The sequence below is a fragment of the Capsella rubella genome, unplaced genomic scaffold (assembly GCF_000375325.1).
Source record: "Capsella rubella cultivar Monte Gargano unplaced genomic scaffold, Caprub1_0 scaffold_3, whole genome shotgun sequence".
Classification (NCBI taxonomy): domain Eukaryota; kingdom Viridiplantae; phylum Streptophyta; class Magnoliopsida; order Brassicales; family Brassicaceae; genus Capsella; species Capsella rubella.
The window spans coordinates 14,254,293-14,278,630 of NW_006238921.1; the positions used below are offsets into that span (position 1 = coordinate 14,254,293).

The 24,338-nt window shown below is 33.6% G+C and overlaps 5 protein-coding genes across 6 annotated transcripts; 1 reads left to right on the forward strand and 4 right to left on the reverse strand.

Annotated features, from left to right (window-relative positions):
• The first annotated feature begins 6 nt into the window (after positions 1-6).
• LOC111831704 (uncharacterized protein At3g43530-like) lies at positions 7-967 on the forward strand. Its single transcript, XM_023786878.1, has 3 exons — positions 7-38; positions 117-278; positions 358-967. The coding sequence occupies exons 1-3, from the start codon at positions 33-35 to the stop codon at positions 820-822; spliced, it is 633 nt and encodes a 210-aa protein (XP_023642646.1). The 5' UTR covers positions 7-32; the 3' UTR covers positions 823-967.
• Positions 968-1,149: 182 nt separating this feature from the next.
• Positions 1,150-1,882, reverse strand: LOC111831686. Its single transcript, XM_023786807.1, has 2 exons — positions 1,613-1,882; positions 1,150-1,532 (listed from the first exon to the last, which is right to left on the reverse strand). Exons 1-2 carry the CDS (start codon positions 1,811-1,813, stop codon positions 1,293-1,295), a joined length of 441 nt encoding a protein of 146 aa, XP_023642575.1. The 5' UTR covers positions 1,814-1,882; the 3' UTR covers positions 1,150-1,292.
• A 1,056-nt stretch (positions 1,883-2,938) lies between these two features.
• Positions 2,939-5,745, reverse strand: LOC111831561. Its single transcript, XM_023786190.1, has 2 exons — positions 5,652-5,745; positions 2,939-5,272 (listed from the first exon to the last, which is right to left on the reverse strand). The coding sequence occupies exons 1-2, from the start codon at positions 5,655-5,657 to the stop codon at positions 2,939-2,941; spliced, it is 2,340 nt and encodes a 779-aa protein (XP_023641958.1). The 5' UTR covers positions 5,658-5,745.
• A 4,283-nt stretch (positions 5,746-10,028) lies between these two features.
• LOC17891437 (serine/threonine-protein kinase tricorner) lies at positions 10,029-13,536 on the reverse strand. The gene is made up of 13 exons (XM_006297361.2): positions 13,167-13,536; positions 12,817-12,991; positions 12,646-12,729; positions 12,301-12,542; positions 11,975-12,218; positions 11,748-11,827; positions 11,468-11,552; positions 11,150-11,287; positions 10,955-11,068; positions 10,829-10,876; positions 10,648-10,732; positions 10,507-10,557; positions 10,029-10,391 (listed from the first exon to the last, which is right to left on the reverse strand). Exons 1-13 carry the CDS (start codon positions 13,337-13,339, stop codon positions 10,333-10,335), a joined length of 1,578 nt encoding a protein of 525 aa, XP_006297423.1. The 5' UTR covers positions 13,340-13,536; the 3' UTR covers positions 10,029-10,332.
• A 963-nt stretch (positions 13,537-14,499) lies between these two features.
• LOC17892674 (U-box domain-containing protein 34) lies at positions 14,500-19,504 on the reverse strand. 2 transcript variants are annotated; one of them, XM_023785947.1, is made up of 10 exons: positions 19,285-19,504; positions 17,448-17,578; positions 17,239-17,354; positions 17,026-17,147; positions 16,829-16,945; positions 16,451-16,728; positions 16,267-16,368; positions 15,744-16,172; positions 14,902-15,651; positions 14,500-14,804 (listed from the first exon to the last, which is right to left on the reverse strand). In XM_023785947.1, exons 1-10 carry the CDS (start codon positions 19,502-19,504, stop codon positions 14,604-14,606), a joined length of 2,466 nt encoding a protein of 821 aa, XP_023641715.1. In that variant the 3' UTR covers positions 14,500-14,603. The 2 variants fall into 2 exon arrangements, with proteins under 2 accessions (XP_023641715.1, XP_023641717.1); XM_023785949.1 differs by lacking the exon at positions 17,239-17,354 and having other exon boundaries at positions 17,026-17,164.
• Between the last annotated feature and the right edge of the window lie 4,834 nt (positions 19,505-24,338).

Here is a 24,338-nt window from a genome sequence, read left to right on the forward strand (position 1 = left end):
CAATTTGGCCGGTTCCGGGATTTTGTATCCCGATGGAGGTTAGTGGTTTGTCTAATCGAATTTCATTGTGATTGTTAACTTCTTTTGTGCTAACATGAATTATATATGTTGTGTAGTTATTGGCTTTTGAGGCGATTCCTACACTCGGTAATGAATTCATTGAATTTAGGCCAGACGCGGACATAGAGTGTCCACGGATGTGTAGGAGGAAATTCAAGCAAGGGGCGATGAAAGGGTTTCCTCTCAAGAAGCTAAATGACGTTCTCGGTGAAACTAAGGTTAGTTGTCCAATTCATCGAAACTTTAACTAGTAATTTGGTGTTTTTAATGTGTGTGTGTTTTCTTTTGTTTAAACAGGATATTGTCTCTATCTTAGAATGTACCGATGAAGAATCTGTACTGTTGGAAGAACTCATCGACGAAGGTCACGAAGATGATGATGTGCATGATGTTGTGGTTGAGAGTTGGATGAAGCTCATTTCGAAAGGTAAGGGTGTGTTTTTCGAAGAGATGTTCGATGAAGATGTGGTGGCTCGGTCAGAAATCGAAGATACCCTTCCTACACCGAGAATAGCCTTCAATACTCTAGAGGCGGTGGTCAACACCCTCCAAGAAGAAGTGAGTTCGAAGTTTGATATCATTTTCGAGAAGTTAGATGGACTTGAGAAACGGTTTAATGAATTGGAAGCTTACGTGAAGAGAACGGAAGAAGATGAAGCAACAGCGGGGGAGCAAAAGAAGACGAAGAAGAAGAAAGGTGAAAAACGACCAGCCCCCCTAGAACCCGGTTCAAGACCGAAGACAAGATCGAAGAAAAACTAAATGTGGTTGTGGTGATGGTTGTGAAGATGGTTGTGAACTTGGTTATGTTATTTGTTTTATTATTGTGTTTTTGGTTGTGTAAACTTAACTTATTTTCAGGATTTGGTATTAGTAGAATTACCTAGTACGATTTCAGATTTTCCAAGGAGTTGGTAAAACTAGAAATACTAGTAAAACTGAGTAAAACTTGACTACGGTTTGGCATAGTAATACTAGTAAAACTGAGTAAAACTTGACTACGGTTTGGCATAGTAATACTAGTAAAACTGAGTAAAACTTGACTACGGTTTGGCATAGTAATACTAGTAAAACTGAGTAAAACTTGACTGCACAAAAATATAAGATATAATTGCAACACACACTACATAGAGTTCACATAGAATTAAAACACACACAACATAGACTTAAACTAAAGCACATTAAACAATGAGTCTTAATTTCAAAAGAAACAACAAGACACAACAAATTAATTACTTAAAGCTAATTTCTTCTAACAGCTCAATTCGACCCACAAGACTTGACACTACGTCCTTGAGGTAGGCAATCTCTTTTGCATTGCCTTCCAGCTGCAACTTCATTTGAGAGATAAGGAAGTCATGATTTGCGTATTCTCTCAATCTAGTTGTGTGCTCTTCCACGTCCTTCCTCAAGCTTTTGGCATCCTCTTCAATCGCATCAACCCAATATTTGCGCCTGTGTAACCCATCATCCTATAAAGCAACACAACGCAATATATAAGTTTGGTGCAGTTTAACCAGTACTACCACTATATCAATATTACCAGTATTACCTTATAGTGAACACAAGTAAAGTATCTCTTCTTCTCAATTTCCGTTGGAGATGTCTCCTCAACGATATGTTCACCACACGGACATTGAAGAGGAATGCCCCAATCAGAATCGGCTACGGCATCAAGTCGGTCCATATATCTCTTTGCCTCTTTCATGTGTCGATAGTGTGGATCCTCCCCTTGGTAGTATCGCTCCGCCATTGAGAAAGAGAGATTGAGAGAGAGAGATAGAGAAGATAGAGATTAAGAAAGAGGGCTTGAGAGATAGAGATTGAGATGTCGAGATTGATGAGAGAGAGAGAAGAGAGAGGTCGAGAGTAGAAGAAAGAAAGATGAATGAGAGAGAGGAGAGAGAGAGAGAGAGAGAGAGAAGAGAGAGGTCGAGAGTAGAAGAAGGAAAGGAAGATGAATGAGAGAGAGGAGAGAGAGAGTTAAAAATTTGAAATTTCAACGGGCGGGAAATTCAAATTTTTTGGCCAAAATTTTCAAAATGTTTTGGCCAATTTTCGAAAAAGTTTTGCGAAAAAAAAAAAAATTGACCAACCACACGTTGCCACGTGTCCAGCCTATGTGTTCACACTATGTGTTCACACTTAGTTGTACCGACAAGGATGTAGTTGTACCAAGATTGCAAATAGTTGTACTTTTGATATTTTTTCAGTTTAATTAGTATTACACTGACTTAAAACTATATTTAGTAGTTGTACAGTTTATGAATGTCAGTTTACCTATAATTAAGAATATTCTATGTATTCATATATTAAAAATTTATACTTATATAACTTTTTCATCTCAACGTAGTGATTATTTAGAAAGTGAACTTAAAAGTATAAGGAAACACTAGTTTAGATTCTTTCATAACGACCCTAAATATAAATATTTTTAAAAATTGTATTTTTTACCAACGTTAACACATTAAGTATGTCATTAATTGGTACATACCAAGTTAGGTTCAATATAAAGTAATTTTAGGCATCTTAAACATCTTTGATCAGTTATACTAGTTGTACTAGTATGTCAGTTTTAAAACAACGTTATACCAACGTTAAGACATTAGGTATGTCGTTTATTGGTACATACATAGTTAATGCATCTAAAACATCTTTTATCAGTTATACTAGTTGTACTAGTATGTCGGTTTTACTAGTTTGACCAGTTTTACCAAACAGATGCGAGTTATGCCTTAAAAATAACAGTTATACCTGTTTCACCCTGCTACGACACATCAAGCTAAAAAGAAGCAAACATACATTGTCACATAACATAGAGAGTAGAGGTAAAAACAGAAGGTTCCATACATGAATCAAAAAATAAACGAAACATGAATCAAACATTACTAGAAACTCCGAATAACAACCATTGTAGTCCTTGTCTCCGCCGCCTTTTATTTTGTGTTCTTTTTCTCTTTGGTGGTCGCTTTTCTCCAGTAGACGCAAACCTTTTAGTTCTCTTCCTTCCACCCTTTGTTTTGCGTTTTGGCGGAATGATCTGAACATCTTTCACCCAAGGCGGGACGTTCCACTGAGACTTATCCGGTACTAGGAAAATTGTCTGGTAATACGCCATCGCCCACAACTCGGTCCAATAGTACCTAGAACACAACTCATGCATTTGTATATCTCTAGTTCTATCTTTAGTCTTTAGGTACTCTATTAAAGCGGCCAATGCATGTACACAAGGGTACTTTTGAATATCAAAGAACCTGCAACCACAACTCCTCATAACCAAATTCACCAAATAAGGCTTCCCGTCGTTGTCAATGACATTGTATTGCAGCTCAAAAGAGTTTAGCTCAGTCACTTTTAGTTTCTCAGCAACCCCCCATAAATCGTGCAAGTAATTCTCCACAAAAGGCACCAATTTATTTGCAAACGAACCAGACACGGCCTCTTTCCGATGTTCATTAAACCATTCAGAGAATTTACCGATAATCGCATCAAGCATGGGAATTAAGGAGTACCTCCTAACGTCTTTGAATACGCTGTTCAATGATTCCACACCGTTGCTAGTGTCTAGGTTGTACCTTTCTCCTGGAAATACACACCTTGCCCATTTTTCAACCTTCGTAGAATCTTCGAGATACTTGGCAGCATTTGGATACCTTATCTTGAACGAATTGTATTCCACTTCGAACTCAGCCACTGTGTATAACCTGCTTACCTCCATGAATCTCCATGCAACAACATCTCTGTTATAGTTCGAAGCATGACCTTTAACATTTTGGGACAAATGGTATATACAAAACCCATGATGAGCTTGTGGATACACATTAGCTATGGCTTTGATGAGACTTGCATTTCTGTCAGTCATAAAGACTATTTCAGAGGAGTCTCCAATAACGGTTTTCAACATCTCCATAAACCAATTCCAACTCGCATCATTCTCACCGTCAAGAACACCAAACGCTAACGGATAATGATGCCGGTTAGGATCTTGAGCCGAGGCAAAAACAAGAACACCACCATATATGTTCTTTAGAAATGTTGCATCTATACTTATAACCTTTCTCATGACTTGAAACCCTTCGATGCTAACTCCCAAAGCTATGAACAAGTACATGAATTTCTTATTCTCATCCAAATGCAGATATGTTCTCGTACCTTGATTAACCTTCTCTAACATGTGCAAATAACAAGGGAGCATTTTGTAGCTTTCTTCCGCGGTACCACGCAAATCACTAACGGCTTTAACTTTCCCTCTCAATGCCGTCGAGTATGATACACTCAAACCCAATTTGGTCTTCACAAGTTCCATGATAATCTTGGGACGTGGAGTTTCCATCTGTCCTGGATAATCATTATGCAAAAGGGATGCAACTAATTCCGGGGTGCCGCGCCTGTTACTGTTGCTTGAACTTTTACTCGCCCGAGAGCAACTATGCATATTGTTGTGCCGGCGGATCGAGAAAATCTCAGTATGTGGAACTCTTGTAGCTCGTAAACCCCAACTACATCCTTCTTTAGAACATTTCAACACATAACGATCCTTATCCGACTTTGCAATTTTAAACCTAAAACAGTTAGCAAACGAAGCTCTATCCACCACTTCTTGCAATGCCTTCTTGTTTGGGAATTCGTCAAACTTCCTCAAAGTTAAACCGTCTTCCCATGGGTCTATAAACTGAGAAGGTGTTACAACAGGTGGTTGTTCAACATACTCATCACCTTCTTCACGTCCTAAAGTTTCAAAATCGCCCTCGACACCCTTTCCTTTATCTTTCTCTTCGTATGCAACAATGGCGTTAGCCTCATCATCTCTAGTCTGTTGGTTTTGATAATTCATACCAACAGAACTTTGGTCCACTCTAACAGCCTCATCATCATCATCATCATCATCTTCAATCACTTGCTCAGGCTGTTCCGATACCTTTGTGACATCCACAATCAACACACATCTTCGCTTCTCTGTATCAAAGGACGTCAAATACACATCCAAATCCTCATCATCATAAATCGTACACTTTTCCCTCACATTCGATTCTGCCACTAGCGGATAGTAGCTCAACTCCAACTTAACATGGCTCTCAACAAATCCAACCTTGTTGTTTATCCTTCCTTTTAGCATCGACAACGTTATATCACTCGCTTTTGTCTTGATCATAATACTATACATCCGACCTTCACACTTAAAATATATGCTAACTCTTTCGCTCATTGTATCCTGCCAAAAAAAAAAGTACAATAAACAAAATCAGTTTTACCAGTTTTACTAATTTTACCAGTTCCAGTACTACTTGGTTTTACCAGTTTTACCATTTATGCGAGTTGTACCAGTACTACCAGTTTTACTAGTTATACTATATATACCACAGTGCCTAGTTTTACTAGTTCTACTCAAAATCGAATTTCGATTCCGGGTTCTAAACTCTACAATTCAAGACGAATCTGGGTCTAAAAGTCATTCTAATCAACTAAATAGCTCAATCAATCAAGAACCCATGCTCAAACATCCAATGTGCTAAGGATTTATCTTCTCAACCAAAATCCAATCAAATTTCAAATATCTAGTTCTATATGAAGCTTATAGTTGAAGAATGTACCTGCATTTTGGAGCTTTGTACAGCTCAAAAGAGAAGAAGAAACGCAGGGCCTTCGACGTCGCCGGAATCGACAGCTCCGGCACCAAAAACCGAGCACGACGTCGGGTTTGGGAGGAGGAGGCGGAGAGGAGGAGGTCGTCGGGGTCGGGTCGATTTTTTGTTTTGATTTTAGTTTTTTTTTTTTTTTAATTAAACTGAATAAAAGAAAAAGAAAATAAGGAGGGGTAGAATTGGAAGAACGTATTCTCATTAATGAAGGAGGGGTAGAGAGATTAAAAAGGGAGATAGTGGAATAAAATTGTGAAAAAAGGGTATGAGAGATGAAACCTCGAAGCAGACGGAGACGACATATGAGAAGAGAAAAAATCTGTGTTTGCCAGTTTTGAGAAGAAGGATCGGTAAAGATGTAAGGGTAGAATAGTCTTAAAAAATTATAGAAGGGTAAATTTAAAAATGGCAAAAAATAGGGGTATTTTTAAAAAGAGATAACCCAAAATGAGTATTTCTAACAAATTCTCTATTTCTTTCCACAACATTCCACAACATGGCTTTCAACTCAATTGTATCCTGACTTTTCTAATTCATATGTAAAGTTACATTTTGACGGGAAAAAGAGTTACAGTACTCCTAAAACTGATTATAATATATATATATATATATATATATATTATATATATTTATATATTTATATATTTGGTACAAAATATTTACTTGCTCCTGATAACATTTTTTAAAAAAAACCTGAATAACAAGATGAATGAATTAATTAGTAATTAGTATAGTGATTGTACATTGTGATTTTATACCACCTATTGCAAATGATTCGTAGATTTTTTTTAAACGATTTGGTTCTCTATTTTTGGCTCAAAACTGTAATTGATCGACTCAAACGAGCCAATTTTTTAATATATTATTTACACAAAGTATTAGGAGATGGAGATCGACGGTTCTCCATCTCCTAATACAAAGACTCATAAGCAAACACAATTTAATGATTAAGGGTTTAGTTCTCAAATTTCAAAATTTTAATGTAATTTACGTTATGCCAAAATAATTACAATTCACAATCTATTTTATTATTTTTGCAACCCTTTTTTTCACCACTTACTTGCTCATCCGTTTTTACACGACATGCCCTCCTAATAAACAGTCAGACTTTAATCATTAAGGACAAAATGGTTAAATCCTTTCTCGGGTCGGTTCGCAATCAATAATTTCAACCCGATTTCAGCTTCCGGATTTTCCAAACATAAGTAATGCGTTTCCATCGCCAGGCCTAATATTAACTTCTCGGTAAAGCCCATATCAACATACCGACTGGCCCATTATTGTGTATTGGGTTCCAATTTCGTATAAATAAAAACAACTACGCCATCGGAAATATTCCTTTAAACACAAAATCTTCATATTTAATAAACACGATTTCCGCAAAATCAACAATGATGATTATACGAACCTCCTAATAAGATACAACATTGCTCAGCTTTCCTAAAATGGACCAAATTTGCATAATATATATTTGTCGGTTATAACAATCCCGTCAAAAGCGGCGTAAACAATATGATACGGGCATCAATCTTAATTACAAAATCAAAGAAATATGGCATGATTTATCTATATTAAGAAATATCATTTACTCTTTCAACTAATCACATATGAGAAGCTTGATTTAATATAGAAGCTGATATGGCTGTTGGATTTAAATTTCTATTTTAATCTATCTTTGCAATGAGACAATATAAGATTATTTTAAATGGCTATTATAGTTTGTATAAAGGATCTTTTGGTTAACTTTCATTCTCAGTTCTAATGTTTATTAAGCAATTCTCATTCTCAGTTCTAATGTTTATGTTTATTAATGTAAAGGAAAATTGGCAGAAAGCATAAGCTAAATCTATGAAGTATAGTAGTTGAGAAAAAAGAAAAACACTATTCGATCTTATAAACTACATTATTTGATGAAAGTGGAGAAGATTTGAAGTTGCTTACCTCTGTAACGACTCCCAAAGCGATTTGGACTTAGAAGAAGACTTTCCTATATGAATTGTTATAGTCCTGACAACAAACATTTTACAAGTTATAACAAAAACAAAAAAAAATGATAGTAGTTTTCCTAAAAACATTGCACAAAGTAAAAAGAAAGATATGCACAAAGACAAGAGTGTTAAGAACCATGTCCAACATAATAGATCAATGAAATAACAGATGAAGATATCCCTTAATAAGAACTGAATCTCATAAACTATGACTAAATCAGTAATACAAGTGATATGGGGATATAGGACGTTTATGTGCACATACACAAAAAAGCATAATTCGCAAAATTCAATGTCAGCATATGTATATAATAACGAAAATCAAATGCGTATTGAAAGATCTGACTTAGACAAAGGGGAAGAATATTCAGACATAGAGATAGAATTGAGATGAGACGTTGACGATTACACTCTTATGTATTTCATCATAACTTGGTGTTATACAAAATGTATATCCAGACAATTTTTAAATAATTGGCTTCCACTTTCCTTGACCATTTTAATTATAAGAAGGGTATCATATTAAAACATTACATTTTGAACCAAAAAAAAAACATTACATTAAAATTATGCAAATTTCATATTTATCTAACAAAATCAAACCAGAATTATATACTACAACTTTTATAATAAAAGATTATTAAATTAATTGTTTTGCGGTGTATTATTTAATCACACTAGATATAATATTTTAATATTTTTTAAAAAACTAAAAATATTATAAACATCAATCTTATAAAATATAAAAAATCAATTCTGGGGTTATATTGGTGGGATGGGTTTGAACCAAAATTTAAAATATTTTAATCCGGTTTTACAACACGGGTAAATCATCCTGTGATATGATATTTTACACTTATTTATAAGATAGACCCACATGCATCCAATAACACATACTATTAGTTATTGCAAAACACCAATATATATATATATATATACACATATATATAACACTGTAAAATATATATTAAAACTCAAAGAACTCAATTTTTTTGTTTAAAGAAACTCTATTTATAATACAAAATTATAAAATGATATATATAAACAAATTAAAAAACAAAAAAAATTCATGTGGTGTACGACATGGTAGATTCTAGATTTGGAAAGAGTTCTACCTGTTATATACCAGAAATTGCTGAAGAGGAATCGCATATGAGTAATTGGAAACATCAATCGCTTACCCTTTCAATTAGATCCGCAATCGGAATGAAGAATCGTGGTGTAGACGGTTTCTCGATTTGTAAATTTCAAATAATTTGAAGGGAGTGCACAAAATTGAATCTTAGCGGACCAATTCGAAATCAACATAATCTCCAAAGGCGATATGAGGTCTGTCGGCAAATTGGAAGAATCGAGTTGTCATGGTAACGAGTGTGGATTAAAAAAATTCAAATCTTCTATATTTTGGACAAAATATTTTGTTCAACAAGAAAGAAAAATTTGATAACCCGGTCGTTTTAGATCGGCAACGATTAAATGTACGTTTTGCTGTTAGATACAGTAAACCAAAGACACATTAGGTGGGGCCCATTAAGTTTGCTAAGCAAAAATCGTGATCTACAACTACACACTTCTACTAAGCCTATTTGGAAAGTGTAAATTCACATCATTTCTTACACAATATTCCATTAATCTACAAATATTATTACCCACTATAATTGCAAACTATCATTAAACCATCTTCTATTAATTTCATATACTATTTCCAAAAAACCATGTAATGATAAACACACATTTACATGTACTATCATACAACATTTACATGTACTATCATACAACATAATACGTAGAATATACTAAAAATATATACTAAACCTTTAAAATAAATACAGATATATGATAAATCTTTTAAATAAATAAAAATAAAATTGTCTAAACAAATTTTGTATATACCGTACGTATATATAAATTATAACGGCTAAGGTTTTACATAGCAGATATGCATAAACTACTAGCCCCGTGGTGTACCACGAGGTAAAATCTAGTTTCTTTTAATTTCACAATGGTTTTTTTGGCTAATGATTATAAATTTACACTATTAGTTTCTATAAATACTATAATAGTCTTACACCATGGATATTGATTCATGAAGAAAGGACCTAAAGAGAAGATTACCATTCAAAACTCCTACACTTTTCTAGATAAAGAAAAGGTATATTATTTGAAGAGAATACCAACTCTTAAAAAGTTACTAGATCTTGTTGAGAAGAAAATTAGATGCTATTTACATTTCATTAAGAGAATTCTTGAATCTTGTTTGTTAAAAGAAGAAAAAAATAAAGTGTTTTTGGGATAATCTATGTTGGTTATAATAATAACTAAGTTAACAACAACCACTGGCGGGAAGAAACGGTTGGAAAATGCCACTAGGAAAAAAGGCGGTACGAGAAATATACATGAACAACGGTTCTCTGGGCAGATGCAAAATAATACAAAACATAGAAAAAACACAGCTTGCGGAAAAAAAGAAGACAGAGAGATTTCTCCACATCTTCTCTTCTCTCTGCAACCGAGATTATGAATCAAAAACAAAAAGGGTTCATGAATCAACAAAAATAGTTACAGAGGATTTGCTTTGTAGAAGAAAACGATGTCTGGATTGATTCATGCTGCTTTGGTGTCTCGACAAATCTAAAGCAAGAAGATCACTGTTGGGAACCATCCTCACCAGTTGAGAGTTTTGCATAATCAATTGCTGAGTCACCTGAGAAATGTAGTAACATTAAAGCACGGACAGTTTAAACTGACACTTTGGTAATAGTATTGTCCGAGGCGAGGACTCTGGAAGACCATTTTTAAATGTTAATAATTAGACTTACTTCGAGTAGAGTCAGTTGATGAGCGTGGTGGCGAAATGCCTCCTTTGATATCTGCATTCATATTTCCAAGAAACTATGAGAAAGGTAAGCTAAAGTGATGTAAGTCCGCAAAAGAAATGAAAAAACAAACATTTGTTGCACCTAAAGAATGGCGAGCACCACGGACAGCGTCAAAGTTTCTGTATGTATAGCCCACGAAATTGATATTTTGAGGGGTTATGCTCACCTACAGCCAAAAAATAAACAAAGGTCCTCGATAAGTACAGAGCAAGATCCTCGGTACAAGTGAAGCGTGATAAATTTTTACTGAGAATTGCTGTACCTTCCAGGACGGTCCAGATCCTGTTCTTGCTGGTCTTGGACAATCCACCTAAGGATAGAATCAGGATATAACACCAGTGAGAAAGAGCACTTTAACTTTTTAATCCTTGAAATGGCAGATTTTTACCTCATCGAATTTCATAAAGTTCTGGGTATCAAGTTCTCCATTGACCACTGGCTTAAAAGCTGCATCCATCTCATATAGTTTTTCCCATTCGACATCTTTGAACCAAGGATGAGCCTAGATGTGTCTTCATTTGTCAAAACAGGATGTAACAGAAAAAGTGAAGACTGAACAGTCTTTGTTATTATATTTACATACTTTAATTTGCTCGGCTCCGGCTCCATGAGAACCAAGCCTATGCTCAGAATCACAAAGCAACCTACAAATGAGATCTCTTGCCTCAGGTGTCAACCTTGCCTCCTCGGGGAATACTAAATGAGTTCTCCAGCTCACAATCTAAATTCCACGAAATGTCAAATTATAATAGAGAGAAAAGAAGGTGTGAAGATCCTAAGAGAAACAGAGCCAACATTGAAAGCTTCCATCATCTTAAACTCTCATCTTAGCATCAACAAGTAAATTTAAAATGACATAATAGCAAAGGGGAAAAGACTATAAATTTAGTAGCAAATTGACCTTTCTACATGTTGTTACGGGGTCATCAGAGTAAAATGGTGGATAACCAAGAAGCATCTCATACATAATGGCCCCCAACGACCACCTGCAGTCAAATCAATCATACGAGTCGATTAAAGAAAATATATGTGCCGATCAACTAGTACACAAGCAGCAAGAAAAGATGACAAGCTGATCATGAATATTTATGTTATGTCAACGTAAAATAACCCTACTGACACACACAGTATAGGAAGAGTTCTATGGAGAATAAATCTATAAGATATTTTTGGTGACTCACCAGTCACATTCTACACCGTATCCCTTCTTCAGTAACACTTCAGGTGCAATATAATCTGGGGTACCTACCGTAGAATATGCCTGTGTTCAAAACAAGTGAACACGAAAGCCAGAAGATTTAGACATAACCCCAAATGAAATTTTAAAAGCACACCCCAACGGAGCATTTTAAACCATGCCGCAGATGTGACATGAATAAAAGGCTTGAAACAGAGTTTAATACTATACCAATTTTCTTCGATTTATCTGCCAATGTTGCAGCTGTTCCAAAGGGCTCTTCCAACGCCTTCCACGACGTCCTATTGGGCAGTTCTCATCACGATCGATTGATTCATTTATATTCTCATCATTCAAAGGTTCATTTACGTTCATAGCCGAAATATTTCTACAATCGAGAGGCTTACAAAGACCAAAATCTGATAGCTTCATATGACCATACTTGTCCAACAGAAGATTGTCTGGTTTTATATCCCTGCAAAAGATCTACCTCAAAGTATATACACACAATATAACGCTGCATTCAGCATAATTAGACCAGAAAAAAGTAGACTAACCTGTGAACATAGTTATATTTATGTATCGACTCAATAGCCAAAACACTTTGGGCAATGTAAAACCGAGCCACAGTTTCAGTCAAAGTCTCTTCCCTCATAAGCAAAGTCATCACATCACCACCAGAGAGATACTCCATAATAAGGTACAAATATTCTGGATCTTGGAACGAATAGTAAAGCTTCACAATACAGTCACTAGCCACTTCTGCTAGCAAGTTTCTCTCAGCTCTAACATGTTCAACCTATTTAGAACGAACGATCAACCAAAAGGGTATCCTAGACTTAAAGCCCAAATTTTAAATGTAAGAAAAAAAAGAGAAACAATGAGACAATTCTAAGACTCACTTGCCCTCTACTAAGCATTTCAGACTTCTTTAGCTTCTTCATGGCATAAATGTTGCCTGTCTTTTTCTCACGGCATAGTCGTACCTAAGAAAGATACCACATTTACAAATGGTTAAAGTGCCATCTAATTGCAATGATTGTTCAAAGTTGGTATACCCCAAAAATACTAACCTCACCAAAAGCCCCTCTGCCGATAATACAGAGAATATCGAAATCATCAACGCAAAGCCTGTTCCTCATTAACCTAGTATACTCTGTCTCTTTCCTCTGCAAATCCTCCAGCAATTCAAGTTGTTCTTTTTCTGATACATCCAAAGATGCTATCTTTTGTTCTAGCACCAAACGCCTGCAAACAAAAAAAAATGGCCATTGAAAGACCTCTCATTGGATCAAACTCCTCTCATTATGAAACAAAAACATTACAGCTCCTACAACAACACCATTCAAATAATAACAGAAGAAGCTAATTTTTCTTCTCTTAGGAATATCAACAAACAGATGATATGCAAACAAAACTCCACCTTTCTTTACGTTGTTGAATATGTCTCATGCGCCTATTGTAATGGTCTTCGATATACTTCTTCGCTGCAGCAACTTTCTCCAATGTTGAATTTGAAACCAACCCTTCATCCTCAAAATTCTCCTCAGCCTCCGATGTCACCTTCGTCACCACCTCCTCGTCTTGATTCTCCATTTTTTTTGGTTTCTCTCCCAAGAAAAGAAAAAAAAAACAATCCTTTAGCCTCTCTCTCTCTAAATTCAGAGAACCTCTCGCATCTCTCTTCGCTCGATCAACTGTGAGAATATTATGATTGCGAGAAAGAATACAAGTCTCTTCTTCTCCATCGCTCAAACGGCAATTTACAAGTTTGGATTTTGGAATTCAGGAAAACAAAAAAAGGAATCAGAAATTATTACCTTTGGTTTTACTATTTTTGCTATATTCAGGAAAAAGGAAAGATACAAATCATTTACAAATTAAGGCCCGACACGTGGAGTACCTAAGTGGATGAATTTTATATGTTTTGAACCAATTCGAAATTACTGTAAACCATTTTTTACTTGTGATGGTAAAATTTAAGCTATATATTTTATGAATAACGTTAATCATAGTAAATTTTGAAAAGTGAAAAATTAATATGAAAATTAAATATGTGGTAATACATTAATTTTATAGAATTTTAATAAAACATAATTTATACTAAAATTATTTAAAAAAGTCATTTTTGTCTGAGTTTAGGTATATAAATATTTGCATGTTTCATATGTGGGAAGTGGAAACTTATATCTCACCAAGGAATAGGAAACAAATTATATAAACACACACATATCATAGAATTTTAATAATAAAAAATTATATATATATGTATATATATATACCAAAAATATTATTTTGTGAATTAATTTGAGTTTTTCTTCTTTTCTTTTTTTTTTAACATCAAATTAATTTGAGCTTAGCTATGTAAAATGTGTATGCTTGTTTCATATGGAAGTGGAATCTTAATTTTTGGCTAAGGAAGATAGTATTGGTGCTGAGATTAATTTTGAACAAGTTGATCCCTCATTTAAGGTTTGGTTCTATATAAATTATTACACTGTCATAATTCATAAACTTATTGATAATAAAAAAAAATATTGTATCTTATTGATAAGGGTCACATAGTTCTATCACAAAATATTTATTCATAAAGATGCGTAAGGATGATGAGATTATACGTTCACGAAGAATTTGGAGTTTGTGTTCACCTTGAAACCAAATGTAATGTTCAACAAACTAAAATTTTCATTTTTTATGGGTTTACAAACATAATCCAAAGTCCAAACCACCATAACTCTTTTTTTTTAGTCTATCACATAAATATCACAATTTACAATCCATATATAATTTACATGCATGTATAATTAACTAAAAAATACTGCAACTTCAAATCAAGGAGAAAACATATTAGGCAGTTGTATTAAACACTATCATTAGAAAACCGGATTCTTGATTTCCAATCGCGAATCGCAGACCGGAGTGTATGGTTTGGTGTAAGCTTGAAGTGGTCGAGCTTTTGTCGAGTCACTGGTGAAATGTTGTGTTTCTCAAGCCACGCTAAGATTGCTTTCTTCTCGTATGTGAATCCATCGGCTGCAATCTCTGGCTCCTCCATTATCTCCTGTATAATAATAACATAAACATACTTCAAAATCAAAAGCTACTTCAAATTTCCGGTTATTGAAATCGTAAACCGAACCAGGTGAGCTTTTCCTTACCCGTATGATTGGACAAAAGTAATGACTTGGTGCACGTAAATTGCTTCCTTCTTTCTTTATTTTCGAACTTGCTGTCTCTAGTAGCCGTTTCAAAACCGGTATAACTTCCGATTCAAGATCCGGTCTATCTCGGCATCGAAATTCCGCACATTTTAAACCGATCCTAGCCAACTCTTCGGTTTCAGCCAAAGGCCAATCGGTAACCGATTTATCTAGCATGTCGGTTAACGTTCCTTTCTTTACCGCGTTTTCGACCGCTGGTACAAGCCCGTTCGGCTGACGAGCTGTCAACAGCTGAAGAATGGTTATACCGAAAGCGTAAAGATCCGATTTTGTTCTAATTGTTCCGGTTCTATGGTATTCCGGATCAATGTAATGCAATGTACCAGCAAGAACCGAATGTCGGTACATCGTGACATTTTCCGGTGCAACATCTGTAACCAGCTTGGCTAATCCGACATCCGCGATTTTGCTCACATAGTTCCGGTTTAACAAGATGTTTCCCGGTTTTAGGTCGCGGTGAACAATTGGTTCCGGTTTTGAGCTGTGCAAGAAGGCTAAACCGCAAGCTACCTCGAAAATTACCCTAAACCGGATAAACCAAGGCAAAGGCGGTTTATTTTTCCTGTGAAATATATATTCCTCGAGGCTTCCATTCTCCAAATACTCGTAAACCAAACAACCATTCTCCGGACAAGCTCCGAGGAGAAGAACCACATGTGGGTGTCGGAGTTGGCTTAGAACCTCAACCTATAGAGTTGAAATCAACCGAATCAAACCATAAGCTTAACCGAAACAAGACATAGTTTAAGTAATGGTCACATTACTCATTAGTTACTTACCTCTTTCAAGAACTCTTGTTTCTTCTCCGGTGTATCTAGCCGGACAACCTTAACAGCCGCCGGCGTGCTATCAAGGCTACAACGGTAAACTTTGCCATATCCTCCTTCTCCAATCACTTTTTTCTGTGAGAATCCTTCGGTGGCTGTAACAATCTCCTCAATTGTGTATTTCCTGTACCGGTGATCGAGACCTAAAAGCTGATCGATCACTTTCTTCTTCTCCAAGTAAGTCTTTAAAGCATTCACCTCCGCGATCTGTCGCTGACAAAACTCTCTTGCAAGCAACGCTTTCGCAGCTTCAACCTCTTTCACCGCCTTCATGTGCCGCTCTTTCTCCAGCGCCGCGGTTTTCCTCTGCAATGCTTCTTTCTCCACGGCATTGTTCACTAGTCTAGCTTCTTTCGAACATTCAGTGGAAAGCATTTGAACCTAGCAGAAACCCCAAAACAAACACTTTACTTAGGGAACAAGCAAGCAAAATGATTTTGATTCAGAGACGGATGTTATATATATATTTGTGTACCTTGCTTTGTGTGGAGGAAAGCTCTTCACAAGCTTGTTTATATTTAACAACCGTACTTTGTAACTCCTTCTTCAAACGCTCGACCTCTGTTTCAATCTCAACCTATCAAACAACACCAAATTATTCAAAACTCTCTTTACTAGTCTAATCATTGCACCAAAACATGATAGGCTAGTAAGGTAACCTTCTTGGATTTTCTTGATGTCACGGGTTGGGAACCAGAGCTTCTCTGTTCGCTAACGTTGTTCTCAAGATTGGATTGAGTTTCGGTACAAGTCTCATCAAAATCTGAGTAATTTAGCTGCGGTATATCTGATCCTCCACGCCTCCTTAAAATGTCTTGAAATGTTGTACTAGAAGCCTTACTAGTTGGAGTTGACGTCGTTTGGGGTCTATTATCAGGAAGGCTTAATGCATCTAGTTTCAGCTCTCTGGCTGATGCTGACCTCCTCGTGCCTGCCTCTTCAACATCCAAAAGAAAGAGAAAAAAACCTCAGCCATGCATGGTTCAAGTCAAAGTCTAATTTGAACCTTTTTTTAATTTACAGTATGTGTAATATACCTGTAGAATGAAGAGGATCGGGTAACGTTTGAGACCGTACACTATGGAAACTAGCCGCCCAGTCTCTCAGGAAGACATGGGAATTAGTCGAGGCTGCGGATGGACTTGTGCACGGCTCTGATGATTAGACGGTTAACAAGATTAAAGACAAAGTCTTTAGGAAGAAAAAAGGGAAAGAAAACAAAAAAAATGGTTACCTCCGATGAGTAACGTATCCATAGATTTTGTAGTGATTCTGTCTTTACACACAATGTATACTTCACATGTTCCTGGTACGTATTTTAAGACAGTCAATGGTACTCCTGGACCTCTTGTTCTCCTAAACCGAATAACCCGACACGTTAGTGTATGAGTTGATTGAGAAGAATGTAAACCAAACCGATCGAGGCATCGAGCTATGTAATTTTTACCGGGTGAATATGTTTGAAGTGAATGATCCCATAACCAAACTGTTAACACCTGATTTGGATATGAATCTGAGAAGTGCTTTCGCAGGATCGTCGTACTCTAGCAATAGAGTCTCTACCTGAAGGTCACAAAGGTTGAGGAAATCTACAGTTTGACCCTGAATTTATCTACATTTGTATATAAATTTGGACTGAAAATGAAATGAACCAACCTTGGTAACACTAGTACTCTTGCACATTTTCAAGAAGGGAACAAAGACTTTTTCAAATCCTTTTTTCACATCTCTCACATACATTTCCACCACCCTCTCCTCCACTTCCTCCACCGGCAACCTCTCTCCGGCTGCAACAACGCCATTCTTGTAAACATTACTCTAAAATATAAATGTACTAGTCGATCCACAACCAAAACTACATATGTAATATCAAAAAAATTCTTACTAACCGATCGTTTTACCTCATTAGAAGAAATAAGAAAAACTAACTAATTATATATTACTATATGAATTTATTTCCCTTTTTTACCAACATGTAAAAGAAAGAAGGAAAAAGGTTTTGCTTATATTCTTTTGTCTTTTTGGTTATATAAAAATATAGCCGATCAATAACCAAGAAAATATATAAGTCATTTATGAACATTCGGAAAAGAAACAAAATTTTGGTTATACATCATAAAGAAAGAAATTATGTTTTATGTATTTCTTTTGTCTTTTGGTTTCTTTCACTTCTACTATATATAATACTAGTCGGTTGTCCGCGCTACGCGCGGGAGTTTATTACATTGTTTATGAGTAATTGGTTCGTATTTTATTTTCTACTCAAATTTTTCACTATACCATACTTTTTTTTTTAACTTAAATTATGTTTGTATAGAAAACCTATTGAGTTTAGCTTCATTAGTTGTTGAGAAATTAAGTGTGTATAGTATAAGGCGAAGTGTGAGTATAAACGGAAGTGCGGTGGAGAATCATTGAGAAACTCATAAACATGTGCTATTAGGGTTTTTACCAGATATAGATATAGATGTTAATATTGTTGGTGTTTTTAATATGTTGGCCTGAAATTTGAAAATGATTTGTGGGTTTCGGGTGAATTGTTGTATTTTTTATTGTTTACATTATCTCTTTATATATTGTCATATATATTTATTTTTTTTTACATTTTTTTGGGATTTGACGTAATTTATATCTCGTTGTGATCATTTTTATACTATTATATATTTGTTTCTGATTTTATGTTTTATATATTTTTTGTTTTTTCATATGGAACAATTTTTAAATTTAACATATTAGTATAATTTACTTTATATTTGGTTTATTTCATTTAATATTGTTTATTTATTTTAATTTTTATTAAATATAGTTAACTTTTTATTTTGTTTATTAGTTTAACATATGTGTTGTATTGGAAAATATTAGTTAAATTCATATTGGAAACCTTTAAATAATTTTTTGGTTTTTTTTACCTTTTTATACGTTTTTTTAAATGATAATTCATGTTTCGTTCCTAGCTATCTCATTTATGTTGGAAAATTTTGTGAGACATAAATTAGATAGATTTATATACTCAATATTTCTTACTTTTTGTTCTATTCCCGTTAAATCTCATTATAATTTAGATTTAAATTGTGTAAATATAATCGAATTTTGTGTCATATTATTTTTAATTGATATATATATATATTTTAAACACTTAAAAACTATAATCTATTATTTATATATTTGTTAGTATAATCGATAATTAGTAAGTTTCTTTAACTTTTTAATCAATTATCTTTTTTAGTTTTATAATGTATAATATAAGAAAAGATTTTTCATATTCCTTTTTGGAAAATTTATTTACATAGGTCTAAATCTTAAAATTATATGATAAAATGATATAATTAATTTTAAAATTAAATAATAAAATGAGGTGGATGATGATTAGGATGATGATGTGGCTTAAGGAGAAGAGAGAAAAAGCTAACTTTATATATATAGATACATTAGTTTTAAGCAAACCAAAAACAAGAAATTTTTGAAATTATGTTTGATTAGGGGAGAGACTTACTAGGGGTAGGAATAGAAGTAATGGTTGGGATAACGTGAACCAACACGAACCTATCAGCCTTAGGTAAAAGATTATCGACGGCCCACCTTACAGCACGGCGACTTCCTGCGCCGCCTAGTTTGTCTCCGATCAAACCCTTCACGGCCACCGCCACAAATTGCTGACCCTCTTCCACCTTTGGACCACCACCACTCATTTCTTTCGTCAGCATCACCACCATCTAATCAATTTTACTTACGTATGCCACAAGTAACCAAATGATTATTTATTTTTAGTTGTGAATGATTTTACCATCTTGTTTTGTGTAAATGGGTGGGGAAATACAGTTGCGGAGATGGCTATCTCTCTGATCATGACTATATATATATTGGCTATCTCTCTGATCATGACTATATATATATATATATATATATATATATATATGTTTGGACCAAGTGTTAAAAATATATTTGATTACTTAGCAAACAATGATTGCTCTTTATTGAAGAAATTTACATGAGCTCAGAATAAAATTATAGAAATATATATGAAGTAGACTCATAGGGTTTGGATTATATATAATCTGTCTATTGACTTTAGGAACACTTAAACAAGATATATGAATTTTGTTGGTAATCACCGATACGGATCTTGCAGTCCTGGATAATTTATAATTTAATTATAAAATATATTTTTGGCAAACAGAGGAAGTAATCGATGGGGATGGTATGGAAATGGCCTCTAAAGGTTTTTAAATATATCCAATTAAATACTTTTTTTTTTCAAATTCGAACATTTCAAGACGGCCAACAAATTTATAATTGACATTTGTAGAGTTTTAGGTAAAGAGATTTTATATGTTTGCCAGTTGTATAATTAACATGTATGTTTCACCAATGTGAATGTCAAGTATTAATTTTATAAGTTTATATAATCTTATGTGCAAGAACATAGAATGATGTCGTCAATGTTATTTGTTTGTCAGTTGTATAATTAACATGTATGTTTCACCAATGTGAATGTCAAGTATTAATTTTATAAGTTTATATAATCTTATGTACAAGAACATAGAAATGATGTCGTCAATGTTATTTTCCGAATTCAAACTCTTCTTTGTCTCAAAATATATATGTACATGAAATAATCATTACTTTTGCTACTAAGATAGATAGCTTAGTAAGCTTTCAGAATTAATTAAATAGTAATTTTTGATTAGACAATTACATAACTTAGTTAGACTACTCGATTAATCTTGAAGGGATCATCGTTAAAAATAATATATATCCATCTATATTGCAGCTTAGTGTGACTCTTTTTTTTTTTTTAACATCTTTATGTATTTTAGTGGTCACGATTGCTTGCACATAAGAGTTGTTTTAGGATCTGATCATCTAATATATATTTGCAATTTTACGATCGATCTGGTTCTGATTTGGCTGTGTAAAAGTGTTTGCGATTATTTTCTATTATGTATCCATAAGTTGACCAAAAACAGTCTAATTTGTTTTTTTTGCAGAGCACAAGTGAGGAATATACTGGGAATAATTAAGTCTTAAGTATTAGAAAATGTAATACTCCAACGACATAAGTATAATTAAGTCTTAAGTATTAACTGGTTGTTTACAAGAACGACATCTTTAAACTAATTAAATACCTTAACCATTGTGTCACTCTCTGACTTTATTAAGTAAGCCTACAATATTCTTATATACACTTATACACACATTTATATGTACGATTAATCAAAAAAAACCGTAGTCCAAATTGACAGCAGACTAATGAGATAACTGAGAATAAGATAATTAAAACGTTTACATAAATTATTCACATTCTATATAGCACAGTACTATAATACTCTCACAAGATAGGTCTAAATGATATTAAAAGACCTTATTGTATTTTTCCATATTGTAGATGGCTAGCTTATACATATAAATACATTTAGAATTCTTTTCTTTTCTTTTTCTTAATTATAACAGTAAAGGCAAATTGTAAACTTTCATTTTTTTTTTTTTGTGACAGCAACAAAAATTTAATTTAATGTCAAGAAAACGATATCATGATTACTTTTTTTTTTAATAGATCTATGTATAGCCGAAGCTGTTTTTGGGTGGTTGTTAAAGTTTTATAGAATTTATATTTAATTGGAGCAAAATCCAGCTTATTATATATAGAACTCTCGAGAGATGTAGACGTTGTGTGAAATTGTAGCTAGGTCAAAAATTATGCACACACAACATGAAATAATGTTCCAATTAACATCATGTCTATCAAGAGAAACAAATATACTAACAGATCTACCCTCACTTAGTTTTGGTTACGTGATACGTTTTAATCATATTTTTAATGATTATATGAACAAATAACTCGAAATGGAGAAAACGTTTGCACGAAGACGACAGCTATTAATGATACCGTATTACTTTTGCGACATATAGCTAGAAAGTCCATAATTCAAACACTATTATATGCTATAGATTTTAGTCTTTAGACATATAGATTAGTATATGTGCCGGACAAAAATGAATAATAGGTACAAAGATGTAAAATGGTAAAAAAAGAAGAAAAATAGATAAAATGTAGACTAAAGGGTGGAAGAAAGGTACTTTTACCAGCTAGTTAAGCATATAATTTTGTCCACCAGGAAGATAGGACATCCTCATTAGGGGTATCTTATGAGGTTAAGATACTCCACTTTTTCAAAGAAAATTTTTATATAAGATATTTGATCTTTGTGTAGCCTTATTTTATATTTGATGTAATTAGTGTTTGTAATTTAATTTAATTAAAAACAAGAAAAAAGAAAACAGTATGATTTTGCAAATTGTCATCTTTACGGCCAAGTTGGCAAGTTATATATCCGACTCTCCGAGATTTTCAACGCTTATTTGGCGAGTTACGCTAATACTGTGAAGGTTGAAGAACGATGTGTGTGAGTCGTTAGGTAAGTCATTAGTGAAAAGAAAACGAAAGGTGAATGAAAAGACAAGACATGATATTCATGATCATCTATATCCATATATACAGAAACATTTGCTGCCATGCATGATAATGCATATTTAATATAGATAGATATAAGTATACTTATATATACATAGCCATGTATATATAGAGAGAACGAGAAAGAGAGAGAGGATCGGAGGAGACAAGAAGAGAGTAAGCACGCAGAGCTTTCGAGCATAAGCATGCTAGAAAAAGGAGCCATGTGTGCTCACTCTCTTCTGTCGCCTTCCTTATTTACTTACCACCTCCTTTAGTTTGCTTTCTTCATCTTCTTGCATAAAATCTTCATGCATGCTAGTTATATTATCAGCCTCGATCGATAGGTCACTAAAACTGAATGATGGTATGAACCAAGTATGCCTGATTTTGGGGTTTATATATAAGAAGGAGTCAAGGATTGATATGGGCCTATACATGATGATGCATGCAATTGATCATCCACTAGCTTATATATATATAAGTTTTACAAATATTCCACCGGATTAAACCCTTAACTGTTTTTTTTCTTGTCAATTTGAGCATATATATTCTCTCTTTTCAATAGTATCTTTGCATAACACATGATTAATAATAGAAAATGGTTAATATTATTCTACACTTATCGAAAACGAGACTTGTTCATCTCTACTAATTAGACACGTTATACGCGATACGTACTAACCAAAAGATAAATCGAATTGAAGTGTGACAAATTCTTGAGAGTGAGAGATCCCACTCAAAACGAAATAAACTATATGTTTAGTCATTGCGTAAGCAATCACTTGAGCACAATTAACTATTAAACTATACATAGGTTTAGACAATGTAAAGTGCATGAAAGATTCCCAAACTTAAAGATCTCAAGAACAGACATTGATCGTCCAATCAAAAGCCAAAGGAATAATGTAAGATCGAAACGTAAGCTAGATGAAATGATATTTAAAATGGAAGTAAAAGCGAATATTACTAAAGGGTTTTGAAGTTAAAATAAGTAAAGCCAAAAAGATGCTTAATTCAGAGGAAACGAATTAAGAACATCATCTTAATACTGTTTTTTTAATATTGTTTTGGCATTTGATATGATTCTCCATATCCACATTCCATTGTTGTATTCATAATGTGTGTTGTGTCTCACACAAGCACTACATTAAGCGGTCCCCTTTGATACGTTTTCTAGAAACATTGGCGTTTCAAGCGTTTCATGAGTTTAGTAGTCTCCATGTACCAAGTAAAAGTGTCCTTATTTTAAAATATGGTAACTACAGTCCTTATTTTAAAAAGCCTTTTTATCAAAATAATTCATAAATCTATAATAATATATATAAATGTTATCTACATTCGTATTTTTCATTATATACTTCTCTATTTTATTTTTTAAAAAAATTCATTATACAAATATATATTGTAAATTATTGCAGCCATTTAGTTTTGAACCGTTGAAACATTTTGGTTTTTTTTACGAAACCATTGCAATTTTTAGCTTTTATTTTATTTTTTGAATTGTTGAAATATTTGGCGAACTGTTATAACATTTTGTATATTCTAATTTCTAAATATAAGTCTGTCCTCTTTCGGTATAAACTCTTATAACATTTTGTATATTCTAATTTCTAAATATAAGTCTGTCCTCTTTCAGTATAAACTCTTTACAATGCTTTTTATTTTCTAATTACTAAAACACGGTTTGACTAACCATTGCAACATTTGGTTTATTTGACGTACCATTACAACTATTGGTTTATTTTGCGAACCATTGTAAATTTTAGTTTATGTGATGTACTATGAGCTAGGTTTCGAAAGATTTTAAAATAAACAATAAATTTATGTAATACTACTAGTTGTGAGTTCAGATTTTCATACCAGCTTGGAACAAATCAACAATGGAGGAACATCTTAATATTTTCATACCAGCTTTTTAGTATTTGAAAGATTATATAATAAATAATAAATTTATGTAATATGAACTATAAAATAATCAATTTATTTAAAATATAAATAATTTTTTGTAAAGTCTATAATTACGATTTAGGAAGTATTGCATATTTTATTATATTAATTTAAATTACAGTTTTGCCATCAAAAGAACTTCTGAC